At 38.6% G+C, this 22,621-nt stretch overlaps 6 protein-coding genes across 6 annotated transcripts; 5 read left to right on the forward strand and 1 right to left on the reverse strand.

Moving 5' to 3' along the window:
• Positions 1–8,844: 8,844 nt before the first annotated feature.
• Positions 8,845–9,676, forward strand: EV154DRAFT_571260 (uncharacterized protein; the record flags this gene model as incomplete). Its single annotated transcript, XM_051606246.1, has 4 exons — positions 8,845–9,014; positions 9,064–9,174; positions 9,231–9,459; positions 9,527–9,676. 4 exons carry the CDS (start codon positions 8,845–8,847, stop codon positions 9,674–9,676), a joined length of 660 nt encoding a protein of 219 aa, XP_051450857.1.
• A 3,528-nt stretch (positions 9,677–13,204) lies between these two features.
• Positions 13,205–14,314, forward strand: EV154DRAFT_607768 (uncharacterized protein; the record flags this gene model as incomplete). Its single annotated transcript, XM_051607633.1, has 3 exons — positions 13,205–13,211; positions 13,320–14,067; positions 14,150–14,314. The coding sequence occupies 2 exons, from the start codon at positions 13,205–13,207 to the stop codon at positions 13,937–13,939; spliced, it is 627 nt and encodes a 208-aa protein (XP_051450858.1). The 3' UTR covers positions 13,940–14,067; positions 14,150–14,314.
• Positions 14,315–14,626: 312 nt separating this feature from the next.
• On the forward strand, positions 14,627–16,355 carry EV154DRAFT_571264 (uncharacterized protein; the record flags this gene model as incomplete). Its single annotated transcript, XM_051606247.1, has 7 exons — positions 14,627–15,011; positions 15,076–15,284; positions 15,339–15,470; positions 15,529–15,705; positions 15,768–15,913; positions 15,976–16,090; positions 16,146–16,355. The coding sequence occupies 7 exons, from the start codon at positions 14,627–14,629 to the stop codon at positions 16,353–16,355; spliced, it is 1,374 nt and encodes a 457-aa protein (XP_051450859.1).
• A 400-nt stretch (positions 16,356–16,755) lies between these two features.
• Positions 16,756–17,927, forward strand: EV154DRAFT_582087 (uncharacterized protein; the record flags this gene model as incomplete). Its single annotated transcript, XM_051606663.1, has 4 exons — positions 16,756–17,107; positions 17,170–17,259; positions 17,312–17,436; positions 17,502–17,927. The coding sequence occupies 4 exons, from the start codon at positions 16,756–16,758 to the stop codon at positions 17,925–17,927; spliced, it is 993 nt and encodes a 330-aa protein (XP_051450860.1).
• Positions 17,928–20,317: 2,390 nt separating this feature from the next.
• Positions 20,318–20,944, forward strand: EV154DRAFT_571267 (uncharacterized protein; the record flags this gene model as incomplete). Its single annotated transcript, XM_051606248.1, has 1 exon — positions 20,318–20,944. One exon carries the CDS (start codon positions 20,318–20,320, stop codon positions 20,942–20,944), a length of 627 nt encoding a protein of 208 aa, XP_051450861.1.
• A 232-nt stretch (positions 20,945–21,176) lies between these two features.
• Positions 21,177–22,402, reverse strand: EV154DRAFT_531055 (uncharacterized protein). Its single transcript, XM_051603795.1, has 5 exons — positions 22,117–22,402; positions 21,784–22,050; positions 21,628–21,720; positions 21,500–21,568; positions 21,177–21,447 (listed from the first exon to the last, which is right to left on the reverse strand). The coding sequence occupies exons 1-5, from the start codon at positions 22,370–22,372 to the stop codon at positions 21,215–21,217; spliced, it is 918 nt and encodes a 305-aa protein (XP_051450862.1). The 5' UTR covers positions 22,373–22,402; the 3' UTR covers positions 21,177–21,214.
• Between the last annotated feature and the right edge of the window lie 219 nt (positions 22,403–22,621).

Below are 22,621 nucleotides of genomic sequence, written 5' to 3' on the forward strand. Positions count from 1 at the left end.
CCCACTGTGTACACTCTATTGCTGGAGAGACGATCGATAATCGTGGTTAAAGTTGCTGTGCTAGACGAGTAAGTTCCGTCAAAAACGATGGTGCTGAGAAGGGTGGGGTTCGTGGGGCAGCCAATTAAAGTAGAGCGGTCAACCAAACGATCGAGTATTTGGTCACCTCTATGAATGAGATAGAGGCACGTCGTTTGGAGCATGGAGAGCCGGAGCGTAGAAAGTTCCACTAAATATGTTGCTCGTTCGACACCGTTTTTCGGTCAGATGTTGGAGTCCATGGAGAAACTGGACCAGGTGCAGTCTCGCATTGCTGAGTAGATGCAGGCCAGTCTGAATATCCAGCGCTAGATGCTAATGGTAGTGAAAGAGGATTTCGGCTCAAGCAACAACAACGCCACCAGCTACAATCCGTTTGAAAAAGGTGACTACAATTACACCAACAACACCAGCCCCTACTTCCGCCCAGATGTCAATGGTATTCCTGACGCGAATGACAATCAGTTCAACAGTACTTCTGCTAGCAGCACCAGCGGGTACAACAACACCGACGCGAACAACACCAACACCAGCAACATCGTCGTCAGCAGCACCCTTCCCAACAGCATCCTCCCATACAAAACTGCCTCCACCCCCTTCTGCCAATGACATGTCAATCGATGGGAATGTCACGACGGTTTCTCCTGTTTAGTCAGACTTGCTTGATATCACTTATCCTTCGTCCGATGAATATAAACCTCATAACATCGACTAAAATATAATGGGGTTTTTTCTTCAATAATAAATTTGTTTTATTTTTCAAAAAAATTTGGTACTTAACACATTTAGGGAAAAGCTGCATTAAAAATCCGCAAGCGGGCTCGGTTACCTATAACACATATATCACCCTGCTTTCCAGCTACAAGATCCGCAGGCTCAGGAAACACATCATCGAAACCTAGCTCCCCTCTTGCCGTTCATGGATTGTGTAGAATAGCACACGACCCGATGATATCATTGATATCCAAAGTATTATACACGTAAATATGGAATTCTGTGAATCTCCACTGATGAACGAACTTACCAAAAGTTCTTTCAATGGCCATTCGTCTGGCTGAATGCGAATAGTTGACTAACCTCTTGCGCAGATCCCGGAGACATTCACCTTCAGGGAGTGGTGTAACCAAAATGGCAATGGTCGGATAGGCGGAATCACCGAGAAAATAAAATCCTTTAGGGAAGTAATGCCCAGGATTGTTCATGATCTTCCAGCTGAGATCACTGAAATTATAGGCTGAGGTATCGTGACTTCTGCGTAGTGTATTCAAAGTAAATTAGTTTCAACTCTCATTTTTATATTGGTCATTATTACCAGAGTCTCCTACGCGAATGTAAGTAAACATACATGTATGGTCACAAACAGCGGTAAGTGTAATGGTGTAGTTGTTTTTTCTGTCAAAGAACCCTGCTCCATAAGCGGCTGGGGTTAGCTTATGAATGGTAACGTTTTTGCCATCAATAGCACTAATTGCATCAAGAATACTCACACCGGGGCTTGGTTGAATCCAGCAGATATAGCACTCACCATGGCTGAATTGGTAGGCCAATCCATCAAATAGCTAAGCACATCTCTGATGGTCTTCACCGTACGCCTCGTGAAATTGGTATAGCTGCCATACAAAACACCATACAGGACATACATGAATCTGTATCCAAAAGGACAATTGGCCAGTCTTAAAAGACAGGTAGCTATCTGGATGTAGATAGGATCGTAGTTTGGTGTCTTGAAATCAAATGCGGCATGAGTAGACAGCCAGTTGACAAGCCAATTAAAAGAGTCCGTTCCCATTTGATATGGGGCACGGAAGCAATCTACTAGTTTTTCGTCGTCGTCTTTAAGGTTGGGATGTTGTACCTCCCAAAAAGTGTATCTTTCAGACTCTCTTGTGGCACCCACACCGACATTTCACGTTCTGTTGATAATTTCTCCAGTATTAACAAAGGCATGGAAGTAATAGCCACTCCAAATTCACTCGAGAAATCGGCTTCAATAAAGTCGTACTGCAATTGCTGTTCTCTACGCAAATGCACATTACTGACGGTAAGGTGCAACAAATCTACAATTTCTTGTTTCTTGGCAGCAATGTTTTCACTAAATGCATAAAGAACAGTTTGTTGTTGTCTTAACATTTTGAAGATGAGAAAAATTTGTTCGTGAGTTTGAGAATTCATTGAGAAATTAAATTGAAACAGAGAAAAGGAAACGAGAAAAGGTAAAACAGGAACTAAATAAAAAAAAATCTTGCCGATAGTTTAGTAAAATCGAATTACACTAGTTTCAGGATAATAATTATTTTTATTGTTTATATTTTTTTAAAAAGCAGGTTTTGGAAAAAGATTGACCTTCAATAAAATATTTAAAAAAAACGGCGCTTGTCTATATTAGTACATCTATTTAAGATCTCAATTTATTTTATGCGATGTCAGCAGCCTAAACTTGTCTCTTATAGGAATCGAACCCAGTCGGGAAAAGGAGGTGTGTGTAGATGCTAGTATTTAAACGTACTTTTGACATTGGTTACCAATGTCTAGACCTCAAGACTGGTACCATTCGATAGCTCTCGTTTGTTTACATCTAAATCAAAAAAAATGGTATATGCATCCAAATCAAATTGCTTGTCGCTAATTTGCTTCTATTGTCTCAGTCCCTTTCTTTCTCTCTCTGCTTTCTTCATCTTCTTCTTCTTCTTCTTCTTCCGATAGCATTCTTGCTTTTAACGTTCCCTATTTCGTCCGGTGTTGCTCTGACGCTGCTTCTATGGCTTCCTCTTCTGCTGTTTCTCTTGCGGCTTCTCCTGCTCCTCTGCCAGCAGCACCTCCTGCGGCTTCCTTTGTGGCTGCTTCCCCTGTGGCTTCTCCTGCGGCTACCCTTGCGGCTTCTCCTGCGGCTACCCTTGCGGCTTCTCCTGTGGCTTCTGGTACGGCTCCTCCTGCGGCTACTCCCGCGCCCGTGTCTGCGTCTCCTGCTGCGGCGCCCTTTGTAGCGACTTCCCCTGCGGCTCCCTTTGTCGCAGCCCCTCCCCCTGACTTGTTCGCCCGTCCGTATGAACGCAAGTTTGCCACCATCGTAATGGTTACTCGATAAAGGTAACCTGCATCTAATGTTGTATCTCTCTCTAGTTCGTGACCGTTTTCGACGTTTTCCTGGTTTTATTGTACACGCAATCACCACCACCACCAATGCCATACGATTGCCCTTTGCTCGTGTTGCTAGAGGGCAGTTGGAGTTGAATACGGTCGTAAGGGAGTATATTTTCTTACAAGGAAACATGGCCGCATCACAGGTTCGAAACTTTCTTCTGGCTTTGATCCTTTTTTTAATAAATGATGGGGTGCTCACCGTGCGCCAACATGCTTGTAAGTTGTTCGATAATGTTTTCAAAATCTCCTTAACTTATTTATCTTTATCAAACAAAAATGTAGTGCTTCACTCACCCAACCCAACACGTTCTGAGTTAGAATCAATCAGACTCACGTTGAAACTTGGAGCCTTTATTGCTCCAATTGTAGAGGATGCAGGTGTTACCGCTTTGTTGTTGGAGGACTTGTTCCCTCCATCCAAATTACAAGGGGCAAGAGCAGCAGTCCTTGCGGACTATAAATGTTTTTTGCAGGTTTAAACCTGCGCGAGTTATTCCAAAATCAACGGGTGCCTTCAGTTCTAGCTTTCGGTGTTGAACACTGTGGGATTCTACAATCAGTTTTTTTAAAACAAAAATAAAACATTTTTTTTTGTTGACGACATTCATAGTACAGAGAGTGAGAGATTGAGTGACAATGAGAAAGATCTTGAGCTAGGTACCAGATTCTCTAACCTGAAAACCGATTGTTTTGAACACAGTGTTGTGTTTATAGGTAAGTAAAATTATAAGGCAGTATATAAGTAATATGAGACTGTTTATAAGATTGTCTTTATTATGAAATAAAATAAACAAGTATTTATATAAAAATGACTATCTGCTGTGCCACTATCTTTAGTGTATCTTTGAAGTTGTTATCATTTTCCCAGTGTGTATCCTGTTACCTTTAACTGTATATTTTGTAGATATGTTACACTTGGAATTACTGTCATCTTAGACACATTGTCCTTCCATAACTTTAGTAAGACTTAGTCACTGTGTTCTTGTAACCTTATGATATGATAGTACTAACTATCTATATTGGGTAATTGATTCCTTCATCATTCTTAATGTACTGATGTCATAGATATGGATTTATTTAATGTAGCAACAATATAGCAGATCACGACACACAGAATCTCTGACCTGATAAGGGAATTGTTATTTCCACCCCTTCTTTTCTTATTTTCACCCCCTCAATTTGTTTTGGTCTTTTTTGACCTATGGAACTGCGTATTTGATTTCACTTATATTTTGACATTTCGGCGGGACTGCTCTGTCAAAGCATTAATAAATTGTACCTTTTTACTTTCATCCTACTCCCGTTAGGTTTGTCTTAACTTTTATTGTTTCAATGTTTTTATCAAACGAAAACACCTCTTACCTTTCTGACCATGATTTGCAGGATCCCCTTCCCTTTCGAACCGGAAGAAATTTTGAAAGCGTCTACGAAGTAGATAATCTTAACGATGATCACGACAATGATCTCGACGAAGAACTCGAGGGCGAAACCTTCGTCGTTTTGTCTACTTCTGCCCCTTCTCAACTTGAGTTTAGCTCTTGCGAAACTCTCGAAAAGTATGTGATCGATCCTGCAAGGACAACGGCTACCTTGTTTCTTTGGGCCGTTCTCGTTACTACCCCGATCGTCGCCTTTAGTCTTTGGATTTCAAGTGCGATCGCAATGAAAAAAACCGCAGTAAGTCCACCGGTAAACTACTTTCGAAAACAGGACGCACCAATTGCCCTTTCAAGTGGGTGGTCGGTTCCGGTGGGAGAAAAGATCAGGGTGTTTATAATGCAAAATTCACCCTGCACTTAAACCATACTGGACATATTCATGAGTCTGCTAATTTTTTCGCTGGTCATTTACGGCATGCTCGATTGGAAAGAATCACATGAAGGTAATCAAGGATATGAAGATTGCTAATAGCTCACCTCAAGATATTTTGATTTCCGTTCGCTAAAACTTACCCGGTGATTACTTCCGACCTATTACGCTTTACAATGCCAGACAGAAGATTTGTGAACAGTATTTAGATTGTCGCTCTCCTTTGAAAGCTCTCTTAAATCAGTTCTCTGAAGCCGACTCTGGATTTATTTACGCGTACAACTGGAATGAGGAGGTACCATCAAAAACCTTTTTCTTGCGCACTCTCATTCCTTGGAAATGGTTGAACGTTTTCCTCAAGTGCTTTTCATGAATTGCACTTATAAAACCAACAAATTTGGTATGCCATTCTTGCACGTTGTTGGCATGGATTGCTTCAATAAGACATTTTTTGTCTGCGGTGTTTTTTTAAAACACGAAACCCAAGCCAATTATGAGTGGGCGGTTTCCACATTACGTATGAAGTTGTTTTGGTGCTATTTAGAGGAGTTCGATCCTAGCATTATTGCTATTGACCGTGATTTCGCACTAAAAGGTGCTTTAGAGACAATTTTTGAATTCAGCACGATTCTTATCTGCCGTTGGCATATCAACAAGAACGTGTTGGCCAAATAAAAAAAATATTTTTTAACAGATGATGACTGGAATAAGTTTATGGTCATATGGAATCGCTGTATGAACAGTTTCAATGAAGAAGAACGTGACCGAAACGTGAGTGTCCTGAGAGATAATTACGGGTTGAACGAAAGATACCTCCCACTGTATGCGTATCGTGAGTCAACATGGGTGCCGTTGAAAGAACATTTTGCAAACTCTTGGATCTATAAGCACCCTCACCTTGGCACTATCAACACATCCAGAGTTGACGGTGCTCATAACAAGTTGAAGCGACGACTGATGGTGTCTACCAGTCATTTACACAAGGTTGCTAATTTGGTGAAGAGCACTATTACAAATCAATTACTTCTGATTCGATGAAAGAAATATAAAGTATATAAAAAAAAACAATGGTACTATAGGTACGATTATAAGTCCTTGTTACTTTATTTGACTGAAGTTTTAACTATGAAATAATGTGGTCTATTTATACTATTTTAAAAGCTGACTGTTATTAGAATTGCTAGTCCGTAAATTTATCTTGACTGATTGAATTCTACATGAATTAAAGGGTACGTGGTCGCCGACGGATTGCTTCAATGATTTCTAATAATATTTTCTATCGGCCCTTCCATTGTATTTAATGTGTCAGAATTCCAAATTTGGATAATATATATAAATTTTGATTACCGATGGTTTCATTTTATGTGCGTTTAGCACAGTCGTAATTTCCATGGCTTGCGAACTGTGGGTGTTTTTAATAATGTCACCGCTGGTTTTCATTATTTGTTCACTCTTTTTATATCTTGCTCAAAATTGCCCAAGTAAGTACCACGACCACTCCGGGTATTTTTGCGTCAATTGCATTGGTCCAAATAAGTGTTTTTACTGTGGTAATTGAGAAATAAAAAGGGAAAAGTAATTGGGAAAATAAAGCAAGTAAAGAAATGAGACTCTATAATCCTTTATTATAAGTTGGAGAGTTTGTCATGATAAAAATAGAGGTCCTTTTTATATTCAATTATTACTTCAAGATTTTTCCTTCGCAGATCGAATTGACTATTTACCCGCAAACTGGGAAATGGTAGAATTAGATTTAGAAATCGGTTACATATGAAACATAGCTTATTGTTATATACAAGGAGCTAGTTGACCCATATCCGGTACTTCTAGAGCAATATAGTTTATCCATTCAATGACAGGGTCCTTGATTGGATTTCTAAAATAAATTTATGAGAAACTAGAAGATTCGGCTGCTACTCGACCAATCCAGGAACGATTATGAAATCTGATCTCAGTTTGACATATGAGGGAGCTGGTACTGTGTCGTACCAATAGGAATGTATTCGCAATATGGTACTTATAATACGTAGGTTAAATGTATTATAATTGAGTGACAAGATAAGAGTAATTATATTCGTGGAATTAGGCGTCAAATACGACATTTACGTTCTTTGAAATTGCCGTTTAGCAATTTAAGACTATTATCTCAGCAATGACCCTAAGGTGTTGATATCATATTTCGAAATAATCGAGTTACCGCTAAAACTTTTACAAATACTACTTCTTCAAACGTACACAACCAGTTGAAAATCTCAGCTTTTTTTTTCTCAAATCTTCCGAAAAAGGAGCGAGCAGAAATATACCGTTTTCGTTTTAGCAATTTTTGTGCGACCCACAACAATCACACGAATAAACAAATAAACACTGCTCCAAAATTTTAAAAATGTAAAAATAGAATATTGTTGAGAGCATAAAAATGCCAAAAAAGAAATAGTTTATTAAAATGATGACGAGGGCATAAAACGTTTGTGCTGGCAAAATTTGATGAACGTATTGCGGCGAACGCCAGCAAAGACAAAACAGACTTGCGTTTAAAGGCATTTGATAATCAAGCGCAAACTATACAAAAGACATGTCAGTTTTTTGCCTAATATTTTAGCTGAATGATGCGCTTACCTTTTTAAACGGTCTTAAACAGTTTTATACATTTTATAACTAAATAATGATGATGATGGCAAGTAAAACAGTTTAAAGAAAGCAGCGACAATTCTTACCTTACTAAAGTTAAAAGAGATTATGGGTGTTCTCAAGCAAATTATTTAAAATTTTAAAATTTTGATTTTAATTAAAAATATTTGACCCCACCACTATGGAGGGGTCAAATTTTAAAAAATGTTTTCTGACATTAAAATATCATTTTAACTCGAAAAAGTACTAAAATCACATCACTCATTTTGTGTGGGAATTCTTTTCTTTCATTACGATTCCATTCTGGCTGCTCTCAGGCTGACCATCAATAGGGTAAGAAGCATTATTTTGGTTGTTCATTTTTAAAATAGGTAGAGGCAAATGTAAAGTATGTTTATTTTGATAAGAATACAAGAAAGAAATAAAATAACATTGGCCTCTGTGCCATGTACAAATGACAGTTTAGCTTTTTCCCAAATTGGAGTTGTGTTTTTTGTGACTTTTGATTTTAATTAAAGGATTTATTTTAAAATTTTAAATAATTTGCTTGAGAACACCCTATATCTATTAAAAATACGAAAATCATGTTAATAATCTGCAAATAAGAAGAGGTTGATGGAACTTACATTTCCAAAACATGAAAAAAGGGACTAAAAATAAAATAAATCGCGTGTTAGCATGGAATCATTATTACAAACAAGAATGAAAACGTACCCTTGTATCTGTTTGACATCTCCGATGGAAGTCTAAAGTAAACATCTGTGAGTAAACTGAGTTCTTGTCAATATATCATGATTACCTTTTAGTGTCAAAACACGCGAGTACATCAATGATTGTAACTAAAATAAAAAGACAAGGTCATCAATATGATTTTGTATTTCTATTTCCTATCAGATACCAACCCTTCCAAAGAAAACTACAATAAATCACGCGTTAGAATCAAACAAAGCGTCATGGTCAAAGACAAAAGAAAAAAAAGAGTGGGAAAAGGAAAAGAACGATAGCATGAAAAAATATGCGAGAGTTGCGTGACAAATAGCCGCCAGAGTCGGCTGTACACCAATCAAATTACATGGATGTCTCATTCGGGCTAAGCTCCAAAGCTGTAACAGCTGTCATCATTTATTAGCGCCAAATGCAAACAGCTGTCATATTCAATGGCCAAACTTGAATATAAAGGCATCAATAACGTATTTCTCTACCACTATAACTTTTTTTTATACAATTATGTCAAACCATACAAAAAGATTTCATAACCTTGTGGAACTAAATGCCGAAATTCGAGATCAAGCCTTGAGCTGTAATGTTTGTGAATACAGTACTGATAGACGGAGCAATCATACAAGACATCTCAGCTCTGAATCACACCGGTTAAACGTAGCGAATGCAATCCTCTCGTAAGTAATATATAAGAGGGTTATTGGAAAATTTACTCACAAACATTAGAAATGCAAACAACCCTAACGAGGTTCAAAATGAAGCAATTAATACTGATCCATCTCCTGAGGTTCAAGAGGAGGCAGATAACTCCATGAATATTGATTCACCTTCTGGAAGGTAATTTTTTTATTGAAAACTTAACCAATGTATATACTTACCTTTCAAACTATTAGTCCAATGATGACAGACATTGATGTTGAACCTGAGCCTGAACCAGACATAACTCTCGAGGAAGCTTTCGGAAGCTCCCATGGTTTTGAGGAGGATGACAGTGAAATCGGACGTGACTTTGACCCCTTTGAAAACATTTTAAATGATGAAGTACAGTTGGATGGTGGTCCTGGTGTTAGTGAATCTATCAACCCCAATACCACTGATGATGAACCTCAAGTACCTGATGATGTTAATCGCAACCCTTACTTTCCTTTTCAAAAATGAATATTACATGCATGCTCTTCTCTTTTTCAAGTCTTCAAGTATGAAGTATTCAGAGGAAGAAATTAAAGTGACCCTTGAATTCGGTAGATACTTGATTGAAATAGCAATTCGGCAATACAAAGATCAACTTGCTCTGGATCCCACTAGGGGGTGCCAAACATTAAAAAAATCATTTCCTTAATTTTTAAAAAACATTCCCGGGAATTTTTCCCCAGCCAAATTCCCTAAACTTTGCGAGAACGATTTTTTGTGCCCGAGATTTTGCGGGCAAGAAAAAGTATTCCCGAGAAATCTCGGGAAAGAATACTCATTTTCTATTGGTTGTTGAGAAGGAAATATGACGTGAAAATGTAACATTTTATTTATTTTATGATAATCTAAAAGCATCAAATCGCATCTGCGTTTGCTTTATAAAGTTTTTCTAAGTTTTTAACTTACCTTTTTTCTCCTTAAATTTCTCTAAAACGTACAATCTAAAATGTCTGATCAAATAAACAGAAACACTGGTGGCGGTCCTTCCAACAACGATTCCGCAGATAAAAGCCTTGATAGAACCAAAACTACACCTGGTCAAATTAAGGCTATGATTGGTTTCTTTGAGAGTAATCAAGACCTTTTTAAGATACATCTTGGTGGACAAAAGTCTTCCGCTCTTCAGCTGGTAGTGAGATAAAAAAATGAGAGATCATTGAGAGATTGTTTCAGCAACTTCTGGCAGATAAAGTAATTCCGTCTTCCTGGAATTTCAAATCGGTTGGAAAACGTTTTGAACGCCAACTCGCAAAGTATCGCGATGTAGAAAGAGATATGAACTCTACCGGTTTTGGCTTGACTACAGATGACATTAAACGTGGACTGACCTCCATCGAGATCAAGTGTGAACATTTGTGTGTTGGATTTTCTCGTTTGGCTTCTCTGCATGGTGTTAGACCAAACATAACTCCTTATTGTGTGGCTTTCCATGGTGCCGCTAGTTGTACCGAGTACACATACTCCAACAGAGTAAGGCCATTATTAGCTGCAATTGAGGCACAAACTTTTGCAGTTTTTGGTGGTCAACAAGAGGCGATTGAAGAGGTCAGTCGATTGTTGGTTGGAAGTGATGCAGCTGAATCTTCAACAAGATCATCTGCTTCTCTTTCCTCTGATGCTCCTTTGGCTGCTGGTGCTCCTTTGGCTGCTGGTGCTCCTTTGGCTGCTGGTGCTTCTCTTTGGCTGCTGGTGCTCCTTTGGCTGCTGGTGCTTCTCTTTCCTCTGGTGCTCCTTTGGCTGCTAGGTCTTTGTCTGTTGCACCTGTGTCTACTGAGGGTTCTTCTTCTTTCCGTTTTTCTTCTGTTGGGCCATTCACGAACCTCTCTCTTTCCCTCGTCCTGCTTTTGGTGAAGCTTTGTCTGGCCAGCCGTCATCTGTAGAAGTACCAGCTACCAATGTTGCTTCTTCTCCTCTGTTGGTTCCATCTAATACCCAGCCATCAAGTCGCACACCATTATTTGAATCATCATCAGAGAATAATTTGTTCGATTCCTTTTCTTTTGATGATGGTGGAGATTTTGATGATGCTGGGTCGTATCATGCTGTGGACCATGACAACGATGTCAACAGTGGTAGTGCTGCTCGTGCTGGTGGTGGTGTTGGTGCTGGTGGTGCTCGTGGTGCTCGTGCTGGTGCTGGTGGTGGTCGTGCTGGTGCTGGTGGTGGTCGTGCTGGTGCTGGTGGTGGTGCTGGTGGTGGTGCTGGTGGTGCTCGTGTTGCTGGTGTTCGTGGCGGTGCTGGTGCGGGTGCTGGTGTTGGTGTTAGTGGTCGTGGTCGTGGTCGTGCTCGTGCTCGTGCTCGTGGTCGTGGTCGTGGAGGTGTTAGTCGCGCTGGTACCGTTCAGCCTGAAATGCCAACGGCTGATCGCATCCGTGTTGATCCCGATCACGCCATGAGAAACAAGAGGATCAAAAGAGACTTTTCTTCTGAGTATCGCGAGGCTCAGTTGAGAAGGGACGAAGTATTGAGGGAAAATAGTCAGAGGAAGTTCGATTTGGGTATGTCCCAATTGCTTGTTACTTGTCTGACAACGAACGCCTTCAATACATCGTCATTTATGGAAATTACCAGACATCTGGCTGATTTTCGTAGATCTCTGAGGGATCCTGTCGATGATGATGATGTATATGATGATACAGAGTATCTTTACAATCTTGATAATGATGAAGATGAGCACGACGACGGTAATCCTTCAACAGATGTAGATTAATATTTTTTCTTTTTAAATAAAGTTTTTTTTTCCTCTTACAAATATATTTACATTCATTGTTCAGAAACCTTCACAGCAAGGACGCAATCCAATCCTTTCAACACAAATGCACATTATATCAACTCAGTTGGTTTATTCATTATCATATCCGAAATGTACTGCATAATCTGCTAAAACTACTTCAGCAACGGAATTCCTCCAAGTATTCAATATACGGCTGAAAACACTGTTGACGTTGTCAAATGACTCCAGCAACACCACGTCTAATCTCGACTGCCCGACGTCAACATCCTCATAAAAATCACCGTCAAAATTGTCATTTTCCAAGATCAAATAGTTGTGCAAAAGACCGCATACATGTACCAATGCATGTATTCTCATGATATCCTCCTCACAATTGATCTGAATCGGAATGTTCTTCAAGATTCTCCATTTTCCCTTTAATACACCAATGGTATTTTTAACAGCAACTCGGGCGGAAGAGTGAACCCTGTTGAAGTCTTCGCACTTCACCGAACTTACAACCTGGGGTCTTCTGTAAGGAGTAAGCACAAATGGATGAAGAGCATATCCAGAATCACCGAGAAGGTACTCATGGCTTGCAGCATCGCCACATGTGAAATACTTGGCTTCTCTATTAATCATGAAGCTAGCATGCTCTACACATGTGGCATCACACATCGATCCTGCTTGTCCTGATTGGAAACCCAAAATGATCTTTCGTTCAACACAAACAACCTGACAGTTCACAGAATAGAACCCCTTTCTATTGTAATAGGATTCGGGGCAGTCAGGTAGGCTTTTGAGAAAGGCGAAAATGGGTGCCATCGATGTATCCAATACAATTACGAAAAAAGTGCTGCTTTTTGATGGCCTCAGCTGCTCTTTCTCTTTGTTCCTTGTTAGGCCAGCTCATCAAGTGTTTAAGGTTGTCGGTGATTGCCTTAAAACAGCGGTTGGTGTAGTCAGTGACAGAGCCTTTGCTGATTCCAAACAAAGTTGCAATCTGCTCAATGCTGTTACCAGTTCCATCGTGACTTAATCGTCTCAAGGTTACTGCAAGTTGAACGTGAACATCCCTTTGAGGAATGAAACTCTGGTTGTTGAAGACTGCGTGACCTTCAATCAAGCGAAGGAGCTTTAAGAACGAGTCCTTATTCATTCTACAAATCTTAACAAACTCTTCGTCATTCCACTCGAGGAAATACTCGCGATACTGGTCCAGTTTAGGAATGCCAGGTCCACTGTTGAGAACACGTTTCGTTTCTAATCCACTCAAGAGTTCGTGCATCTCTTCCGCTTCTTCTTCATTTTCAATGATAACATTGTGCTTAAGCAAAGACTTCATCTCGTTCAAAGTTTGTTGTCTAATAGATTGTTTGGGCATTTTAAAAGTTGAAAATAAAAGATAATATTTATGAAAAATGGTTTAAAGTGAAAAGGGGAAGCTAGAGCTGTATTTGGCTTATGACGAGTTTTCCCAGCCTAAAAAGATTCCCGGAACTTTGAAATAAAATTCCCGCGATTTTTGAAAAAATTTAATGTTTGGCACCGCCTACTGACACTGACTATGATTTCAAAGGCTACCCTACTCCCCATGGTATTTCTAGGTTTTACAAATCTACCAAAAGCACTGTTCCAATTCTTCCCCATGCTGAATATTATGTGAAAAGTCGTGAAGGTATTTCTTATACCACACCTATTGATCTTTCTAGTCGTGACGCTGCTGGTAAGCCGTACAAGCCTGATCTGATTATCAACCATGTTTCTGAACACCTGCGACTTCTCATTGCCAATCCAATCATGTCCCCCTATTTATCTGATCTTCCTGATTATACGAGTAACCAACGTATAAAGCTTAGTCAAGGTAAAAAGTGGATTGAGGATAAATTGTTTCAGCCTCCCATGATAATTGTTGGTAATGACAACAACCCTCGGCAATTGTGGGTGTCGGATAGAATCTCTCGTCTGTCTGATATCAATGTTCCTGTTCAACAGCATCCCTACTTCAAGGTATTCAAGTTCTTCCAAGAATCCGACATTGTCAAGGCGTTCCTTTTCCCGCTAATAACCAAGATTAATGATTCCATGTACTATCTCTCCGAAAAGGTTGTCTCATGTGATCACCTCAAGTATCTGAACTGCAATAAAAAATTAATCAAAAGGACTGCTTTTCAGCGTGTAAATTATAAAACCCAATAGAACAACTTACTGCCAGTCCTGAAAAGTCGGTCGAAGTCGACTTATCTTTCACTGAGATTTAAAATTGTCTGCTTAAGCCTGACCACACACACTCTGCGTTTAATAGCTCCAAGGTGCATCAACAATAGGTAAGACATTGCTATACTAATGGTAGTTTATTTCAGAGATATGAAAGCTACAAGAAGTACTAAATTAGTTCCGTATTTCAAGTTTTTTTCATCCTTAAATGACGACTTTGAACATGCGTAATCAACATTTAACAGCTGTAAAGCTGCCTTAACAGGTTGCTTCATTAACAGATAAGACTTTACAAAACGATCTGTTTATTTTGTATGATTTGGATATAAGGTACATTATACAATCGACATATCTCAGTTTTTTTTTTTTTTTTTTTTTTTTTTTTTTTTTTTTTTTTTTTTTTTTTTTTTTTTTTTTTTTTTTAAGGGACGCCATTGATATTTTAAATTGTCCAAATAAAAAAAAGCCACTTCCTTTTCACCTTATTACAAAAACTTTACAATGGGAAAATCGAAAATCGCCTTATGGCGCGAAATGGAACAATTTAAGCGACAAATGCTTTTGAATCCCGGTTACGAACTTACAGAGAGTGAAATCGCTTCATTTCAACCCTCTCCTCCCCCAAGACGCCAACCACGTCAAAAAGCTCAGGCACCGAGTTAGGACCCCATGTCTGAATACCCAGCAGACGATGACAACAATACGACCGTCGTCTTGCATAATTGCACCATGGACCCTACACCGGCTCCAGCACCTCGCAAGCGTCGACGAATCCGTATCCGTTCGTCTGTACCTATCGTTAAGGCTGTACCTGCGAAAGTCAGTCCTGCTGAAGCCAAGAAGGAAAGGGCCATCAGGTACCAGAGAAAACTGGAGGTTTTAGCCAACAAGTGGGGCAAAGTGCTTAACAACATGTGCGTTAACTACCTTGTTTTTGTTGGTCAGCAAGGTGGCTTGCCATCCACCGAGATTGTTTCTCCAGTTGCAATCGATTGCCAATGTGGTAGTGAAAAAGTACTTCTGACAAAGACCGTCAGAATGTACTTTTTCCATGGTAAAGAGCAAAATATTCGACAAAATACTAGTATACTCTAACCCTGAATATAATTTTGACATAGCCATCAAGGATGTATCAGTTAGTTACTGCAGCTGTAAGCCCTTGGCAGAAGCATTAATTTTGATGGGTATGTTTCCTGCTTCGCCCACAGACCCCAAAAATGCCATTCATTTGGGTTTGTTGGGCTATTTTAATGAAGTTCGAAACACCTTGAAGTCTTCTTCTGAGGGTATTACAAAGTTGTATAACAACTTACAAGGAAATCCACTGGTAATTAATATCTTAAAATTAATATTCATATATCTAACCAATATTTTTGGGTAGACATCTTTGTCAGTGAACAATTTCCGTACTGTATTTAATATGTACAACAAGGTCATTTTGTTGACAGACGAAATGGTCAACGAGCGATCTTTGTTGAAAGATCAGGCGATGTGCTGTCCTGCTTGTCCTAGTGTATGTTTCCGTATTAAATTATAGATAAAATGAAACCATAACCATCTTTTATTTTTAGAGGGACTCCATTCACCCTATGGATCGCATTTTCATTACTATGGATGGGTGCTTTAGTATGAAATGTAAGTCGAAAGCAAGTCCTCTTGATCAACTTAATTTGGTCAACACCGTGGAGAACGCTTGGGTGAAGCCTGAATGTGTTGAGCTTTATAAGAAGGAAAAAGCTCCCAAAGACGTAAGGATTGTATATTCGGGCGAATTTATAACTAGAGTTACTGATGGTTTTTTTATTAATAGGCTCTCATGAATGAGAACACATTTAGAGCTGCAGGTAATGGCGCCTCATACAAGTCAAAGTTGTATCCCGTAAAAGGAATTTTTACGGCTTCATGCGCGCGCCATGACCTCACCCTAAAGATGGTGGATATGGATAGTGGTGAAGGGTATGTGATAAACATGCCAAAAACATTATGTACTAATCCTAATTTTTTTTTTTTTTTTGAAGATTCAAATATCCACTATCAGTTCTCCACGAGCTGTTTCAGGAGGACAAGGACAGCCTTGTTACGCCCGTTAATTTGATGTACGACATCATTTGTGTCTTGGAGAAGTCGTTGACGGTAACATCTTATTCAATATTGTTGATGCATAAATGCTAATGTATTCTTATGATAGACTCACTTCCCGTACTTGACTGCTAACGGCACTCTTGCACTCCCCGTTTTTCATGCTTATGCGCATGTTATTAGCTGTCAGTCCAGCTTTAATCCTAAAACATTGAATCGTACGGCAGGACTGACGGCGAGGCATCGGAACGTTTATGGTCTTCACTCAGACCATTCGTCACCATTACACGTCCGATGTCTCAGGCCAACAGAAGGCTGACTCTTACGTTGGCCATCCGCCATCGTAACATGGAAAAAAATGGGGAATCGGTAAGATGTTGTTTTTGTAATGGAAATGGTGCATATCACTAACGACGTTATTTTGGTTTATAGCAAGTGTCTTGTACGGGAAGTACAAAAGTACGAAGAAGATCCTGGCGGCAGGATTAGTGAAGTTGAAGGATGTCAACCAGGAGGAGATTTCGTTGGCTTGGGAGAGGCATCTGGCGTTGACTCGAAGCGGCAAGTCGTGCAGCAAAATCTGGAGTGATTTGCCACCATCATTGGGATCTGTAACAAGATTTTATCTTTTGGAGTCGATCTTGTTCAGATTTAGGTAATAATGAAACGATCACTAAAAATATCTAAATTTAACATGTCTTTTTTATCACAAAGTTAAAATGTATGAAAACTCTACCGGTACCAGTAATGCAGCCATTGACAGATTAGATGGTGTATTAACGGTATCGGCCAGTGATGGTAGTATCAAGGTAGCTGGGGAGACCTTCTTCATGCAACAAATCAAAGACATCGAGAAGAAGCAGGAGAAGGTCCTTGATGAAATTAGGCAAACAATACCTAATTTCGTACCCCACGCCTATGCCGACTTGTCCGCTGAAACAGCCCAGCTCTCCGTTGGATCTTGGGAAGATTTCGTCCAACGAAAAAAGTTGCTTTTCAAGGATGCTATGCGCGCCAACCTGCAAGCTTACAAGTTTACCACCAACTTGATGTTCAAATCTGGACATATTGGTAAGTCCTAATTTTTTGTTTGTTGTTATACTTAAATTCTAAATATTGTAATACGTTATAAGGTACAAAGCTTGCAGGTCAACATGGCAAGGCCCTTGGAAAGCAACGAAAACTCCTGGATGACCTCCTGGACATCTACAACCAGGAATTCCGTAAGTACAAAATTGTTATTCGAAGTTTAGACTACTGAAAAGTTTATCATAGAGGAAGGTGTAACTGCCGCAACTTTCCTGGATGGTAACAGCCAGTTTTGGGGGATCGATCTCCACCCTTTAACGGAAACATGGTTGTGTGTGAGGAACGCTGAAGAAGAAATCAAACTTCTTAAGGTAAGTAAAGCATTATTGTCAGATACATTTGAAATTTAACTTAAGAAAATATCATACCAAAACAGCGTGAAGCACACAACCTGAACTCCAATATTGAGGTGGAGATCAAGAGGCTTACCGAGGCATTGGCTCTCAATGGTGCCGAATTGGAGAGGGCAAATGATGCGGAGGAGAAACGGTTCTTGGAGGGTGTAAAAACCTTTTTGGTAAGACAGCTGGACCAGAGCAATAATTGGAAAACGCACTCGAAGCGACACCTGGTGTTGCTGAGAGTTGCAATTCCTACCATTATTGACTCTGGATTACAGTCTGACACTGCCAGACTCCTTAATCCGACCGCTGATGCCGATGAGGATGAGGAATCCCTGGATATCGCAGCGGAAGGCAATGAGGATGAAGAAGAAGAAGACGATGAAGAAGAAGACGATGAAGAAGAAGAAGAAGAAGAAGAAGAAGAAGAGACTGCAGCTGTTGATAATGAAGAACAATAAAAAAATAAAAAAAATATAATAAATAAAAAAAATGCTCAAGCTTAATATCAATGTCTTAATTCCTTCATGGATCATTAAAAGCGCAGACTTTAGGCTCGTGTACGATCATGATAACGGGTATATTTGTTGAATGCCGCCGGGGAAATTGATCTTTTACCAGAGATTTAATTTTAAGCTCGGGCAAAAAAAAAAAGCGGCAGCCGAGTATGGATTAATAAATCGACATTTTTTAGGCTCATACTTTTTTTTCAGCAAGAATTAATAAAATCTTAATTTTATAAATGTCGAATTTGAATACACTATAAACCAGAATTATTTTAAATTCATATTACAAGAAACCATCGAATTACATTCAATATTAATTAAATACTATACTTAAATCAATATATAAATGTTTCATGGCTTGAGCGATGTATATAGTATACGTATAAGTTTTTTTTAGGATCATTTGTCATTTTGAAGCTCTTTTTTGACATTCATGCTACAACTGGAAAGACAATCACTAAAAGTATTAGCACCATCTGAAAGCTACAAGAAAATAGAGTATAACTGCATTTAAAAATACAAAATTAAACATACTTTGTTTTTTTCAACAGGTATAACCACATATTATGCATAATTTTTCAAAATACATAATTCGTTTTTAAGGATTTTTTATATAAAAACATGTATAGACAATATTTTTTTTTATTTTAAAGCTCATATCATATACTATATGTTTACAGGTTTTAGAAAATACCAAATAAAGAGTACTTTCATCAGAAGGGACTTACTCTGCATGTAAAAAACTAATTTGCAATGTTACAGTGCGAAAAACCAAGAAATCGGAAAATGATCAAAATAGATGCAAAAACAAAAGGTTAAAAAGACAGTTGAAATTCACATGTATATAAAAACTTAATTTCTTTTGACCTGTATGGTTTTTGTTACTTTTATTAAGAAAAATATCGTATAATGGTCAATACAGACACTTCCTGGATATGCAGATCCCTTGGATTTGATTGGCCCTATTTAATTTTGCAAGGAAATGTAAAAAAAAATCACTGAATTGGTTGTATGATCAACCCAATGATATTATATACCTCTAAATTCATATCCACATTTAAATAGTATATTTAGAATATAACTATAAAAAAACTGAGATCTTTCATACTTGAAAACATTTATTATTCTTTGTTTTTGTTGGATATTGAAAAGCAGTAATGATCATGTGTGCTAAAAATAAAGCTAGAGATCGCCCATTTTTTTAAAAAAAAAAGGAAATTCAGAAAAAGTGAGGGGGGTATCCTAAAAAAAATCGGACATACAAGAGTAAAATTTTTTCATCCAATCGATGAATAATTGCGCAATCGAATCATTTGTTCGGTCCAATAGAATTAGATAATTTTTTTTTTATTAGAAAGAATACAGCCCTATACCCTGCGAATGTTTACTTTTTCCTCCCCTACACTTTTTAACTTACATGGCATCTCACCTTTCTAGCATCAGGTAGTTTTAACATAGTATTCAAGTTACTATTGTGTTTGAACAAAACGTATCAAAAGTACCGTGTTTACTTCAATAATGTCTTTATCGTTTCACGTTTAGGCAGCAAGATCCTATCGTTTAAATGAAGTAAGTATAATCTGTTAAATTGACGTCTCATACAGTAGTCGCTCGATTTAAGGGTGACCAAAAATTTCGGAAATCTCACCCTTAAATAGAAAATACCCTTAAATCGAAAAGCGTGACTATTTTAAACAGAAGTCACTACGCCATTTTTAACCGTGAAATATGATAATTACTGCGAAATATTTATTTTTATTCGGACATTCAATAAATTTGATCAAAAAGTTAGAAAAAAGTCAAAAATACACCGTCAAATCGTTCGATTTAAGGGTATGGGGAATTGGAATCTCACCCTTAAATAGAATAGTGGTTTAGTGGTGTTAATGCTGGGGACGGAAGCTGTTTTTCCAAAATCCACCCTTAAATAGAAAATACCCTTAAATCGAACACCCTTAAATCGAGCGACTACTGTAGAAACATAACTAAATTTTAATAATTTACTTTAGACAGTGTATTGCGTTTGCTGATATATAGACGTTCCCTGCATGTCGTTGATCTCTGGTTAGAATGTCTCGTTCTGTTTGAGACATTGGAATTTCCCAGACGGAGGAACATGTACATGGGGAAGGTCTGTTTGCATGTTGTACTTTGCAATAGCTATTAGTCAACACCATTTTGCTCAAATAAAATTCTGACCCTTATGTTCATCTGTACACATGTTTATAAAAGAAATACTACTTTTTTCTCTTTTCGCCTTTTCGCCTTTTACCTTTTACCTCTAACCTAACCTTTTAACCTCTTTATTATTGTACTAACCAAATCGATAGCTACGCATAATCCAAATGGCTATTCCCAGAGATTCCAAACCCGGATGCGACATAGATAGAACTCGTTGCCATGTCTGTTCAAGGGAATTTTCATCGCCATCTAACAGAAACAAGCATGCACTTCGGCTCCACAATACACCCACCCCTGCGAATGTTGGAAGACCCTCACTAGGTGGAAGGAAACAAGCTAACCATAGGTACTACAAGAAAAGTACAACAGAACAAGTCAGACCCAAGTGTGCATTGCTTTTGACATCAGCAAGAGAAGAATTCACGGCTTTGGACAAAGGGTTCTCGTTAGCGCTGTATCGTACTTACCTTAAACAATGGCATTTACAACTCGAAAAGTCCATACAGATTATGACTCTCCCATCACTCAACCATTGGCAAAGCGACTCAAGCTACTGGGAATTTTTGACATTCGAACTCGTGATCCGTTACGTACGGAATTATGAATTGTTCTTTGAGCATGAAGTCTTCTTTAATTCGACGTCTCCCCTGAGTGTTATATATTCTAGCAATAGCTACTCTCGCGAGCATATGGTTGTTTGTCAAAAGTTTTGGACTACCCCTATGTCCAAATTTAATTGTTTACTTAGAGCTTACTGTAAAGCTTTTATGGGATATTATCATGCTCAATAATAAATGGACTTACATATTTTAAATCAAATAAAACATATTGTCTTTGCATTATTTTACGAAAGATTAATAAAGTCTTAAATTTACTTCCAGCCTTACACAATTAAAGAGAGTAGTATACATTTTTGTGTTTATTTTAAAGACTCATACATTTTTGTACTTATTTCAAAGACTCATGGCATTCGATGCGCAAACAAATATAACATGCCATTTTTAAAAAGTAAATTTATTTTTAAAAAACAAAAAAAAAACAAAACAAAAAAACATTTACCTTTAATGGTCGGCATCAGGGTTTGGAGGTTCTTCCATTTTCTCCTCCGGAAGAACAAATGAAATTTTGTTTCCATTTACGGCCCTCAGGACAGCCTTCATGTTGCTAATTGTTTGCTCTGAAGCGTGCTTTATAGGGATGCCCCGGGGCCAACCATGCATGAACAAGTCAGCAGTTCCATCACAAAGCTTTTTGTAGGGAAAGGCTTTTGCATTTTCCGTACCAGGATGTTGTTCTATTAAGTAATAGTTAGTGTTATGGCAATTCAAAGTGAGTAAATGACTTACGGTACATCTGCAAAAGTCTTTCCCTGTATTCTTTTCTTAAAAGATTGGCGCTCTGGTCGTGGACTCTCGCTATTAATGTAATAGTCATGTAAGTAACATATCCATAAATAGTTCAAAGTGATACGTACCCTTTTTACTGGCCCTTTGGGCAACTCCCAGACGTTGCATCACATTGTCCTGGATTTGTTGGCCCAAATCTTGTTTCAGGCCATTACAGTACGCTATAGATAATATTAAAAAATTAATAATTACTTTCAACACTCTTTTTGGGCGGCCCAACTTACCTCCAACGGAAAACAAGTTCAACACGGGAGTTGGGAAGCCATCTTCCGAGGTAGTGGGCTTCAATCGGACAGAGAGCAGCAAGAAGTTTGAACCACAAATGGTATTGTAAGCGGTCAAGTGATCTCGGAAGGGCCTGAGTGCCCGGGAGTGACGCAAATGCATCTCGTCCTCACTCAAATTGGAGATCCGAGCACTCTTCACAAGTTCAGCCTTGTCTTCCGGTCCAAGTGCCTGGTACAATTGGGAGGCCTCTCTCTGGAAACTACCTTTTTAATATGTAAACAATCATGGTTAGTATTTAAGTGAGCATTTGATATAGTAAGAAAAGCTACCTTGAGGTTGGTCGCCAGAGGAAGAATCGGCTTTCTTTTCGGCAGCCAGTCTTTCAGTAAAAATATTGTAAGGACTTTTACGTTTGACTAAAATCAAAGAGGTTGCCGTATAATGAAAGCCAATCGAGGCCTCAGCCTCTGCCTTGGTGACATTTTCTTCTTTGACCAAGATTTCTGTTGTTTCTTGAATCATTTCTCTAATCTTAGCGTTAAGATCAATGATGCGTTGCTTGTTGATTTCTGAATAACATTCCATTTTAAATTTTTTTTTGGTAAATAGGAAACGGTGAAGGGCAGCGAGTAAGCCCCCCTTGTAAAAAAAGAAGAAAAAAAAAAAAAAAAACCACAGTCCCCTGCGGTGCTGGGTGCTGTCCGGGCAGATCAAATGGGTGTGGCATAGTGACCGACTGATTTGAACTGATTAGTCTATTGTTCATTGTGATCCGAAAACTCGACATCGTTTAATACTAATCTAGTTGTAGATATACTACATGTACAGTCGTTT

This window comes from Mucor mucedo (genome assembly GCF_025094135.1).
Source record: "Mucor mucedo strain NRRL 3635 chromosome Unknown EV154scaffold_220, whole genome shotgun sequence".
Taxonomy (NCBI): Eukaryota; Fungi; Mucoromycota; class Mucoromycetes; order Mucorales; family Mucoraceae; genus Mucor; species Mucor mucedo.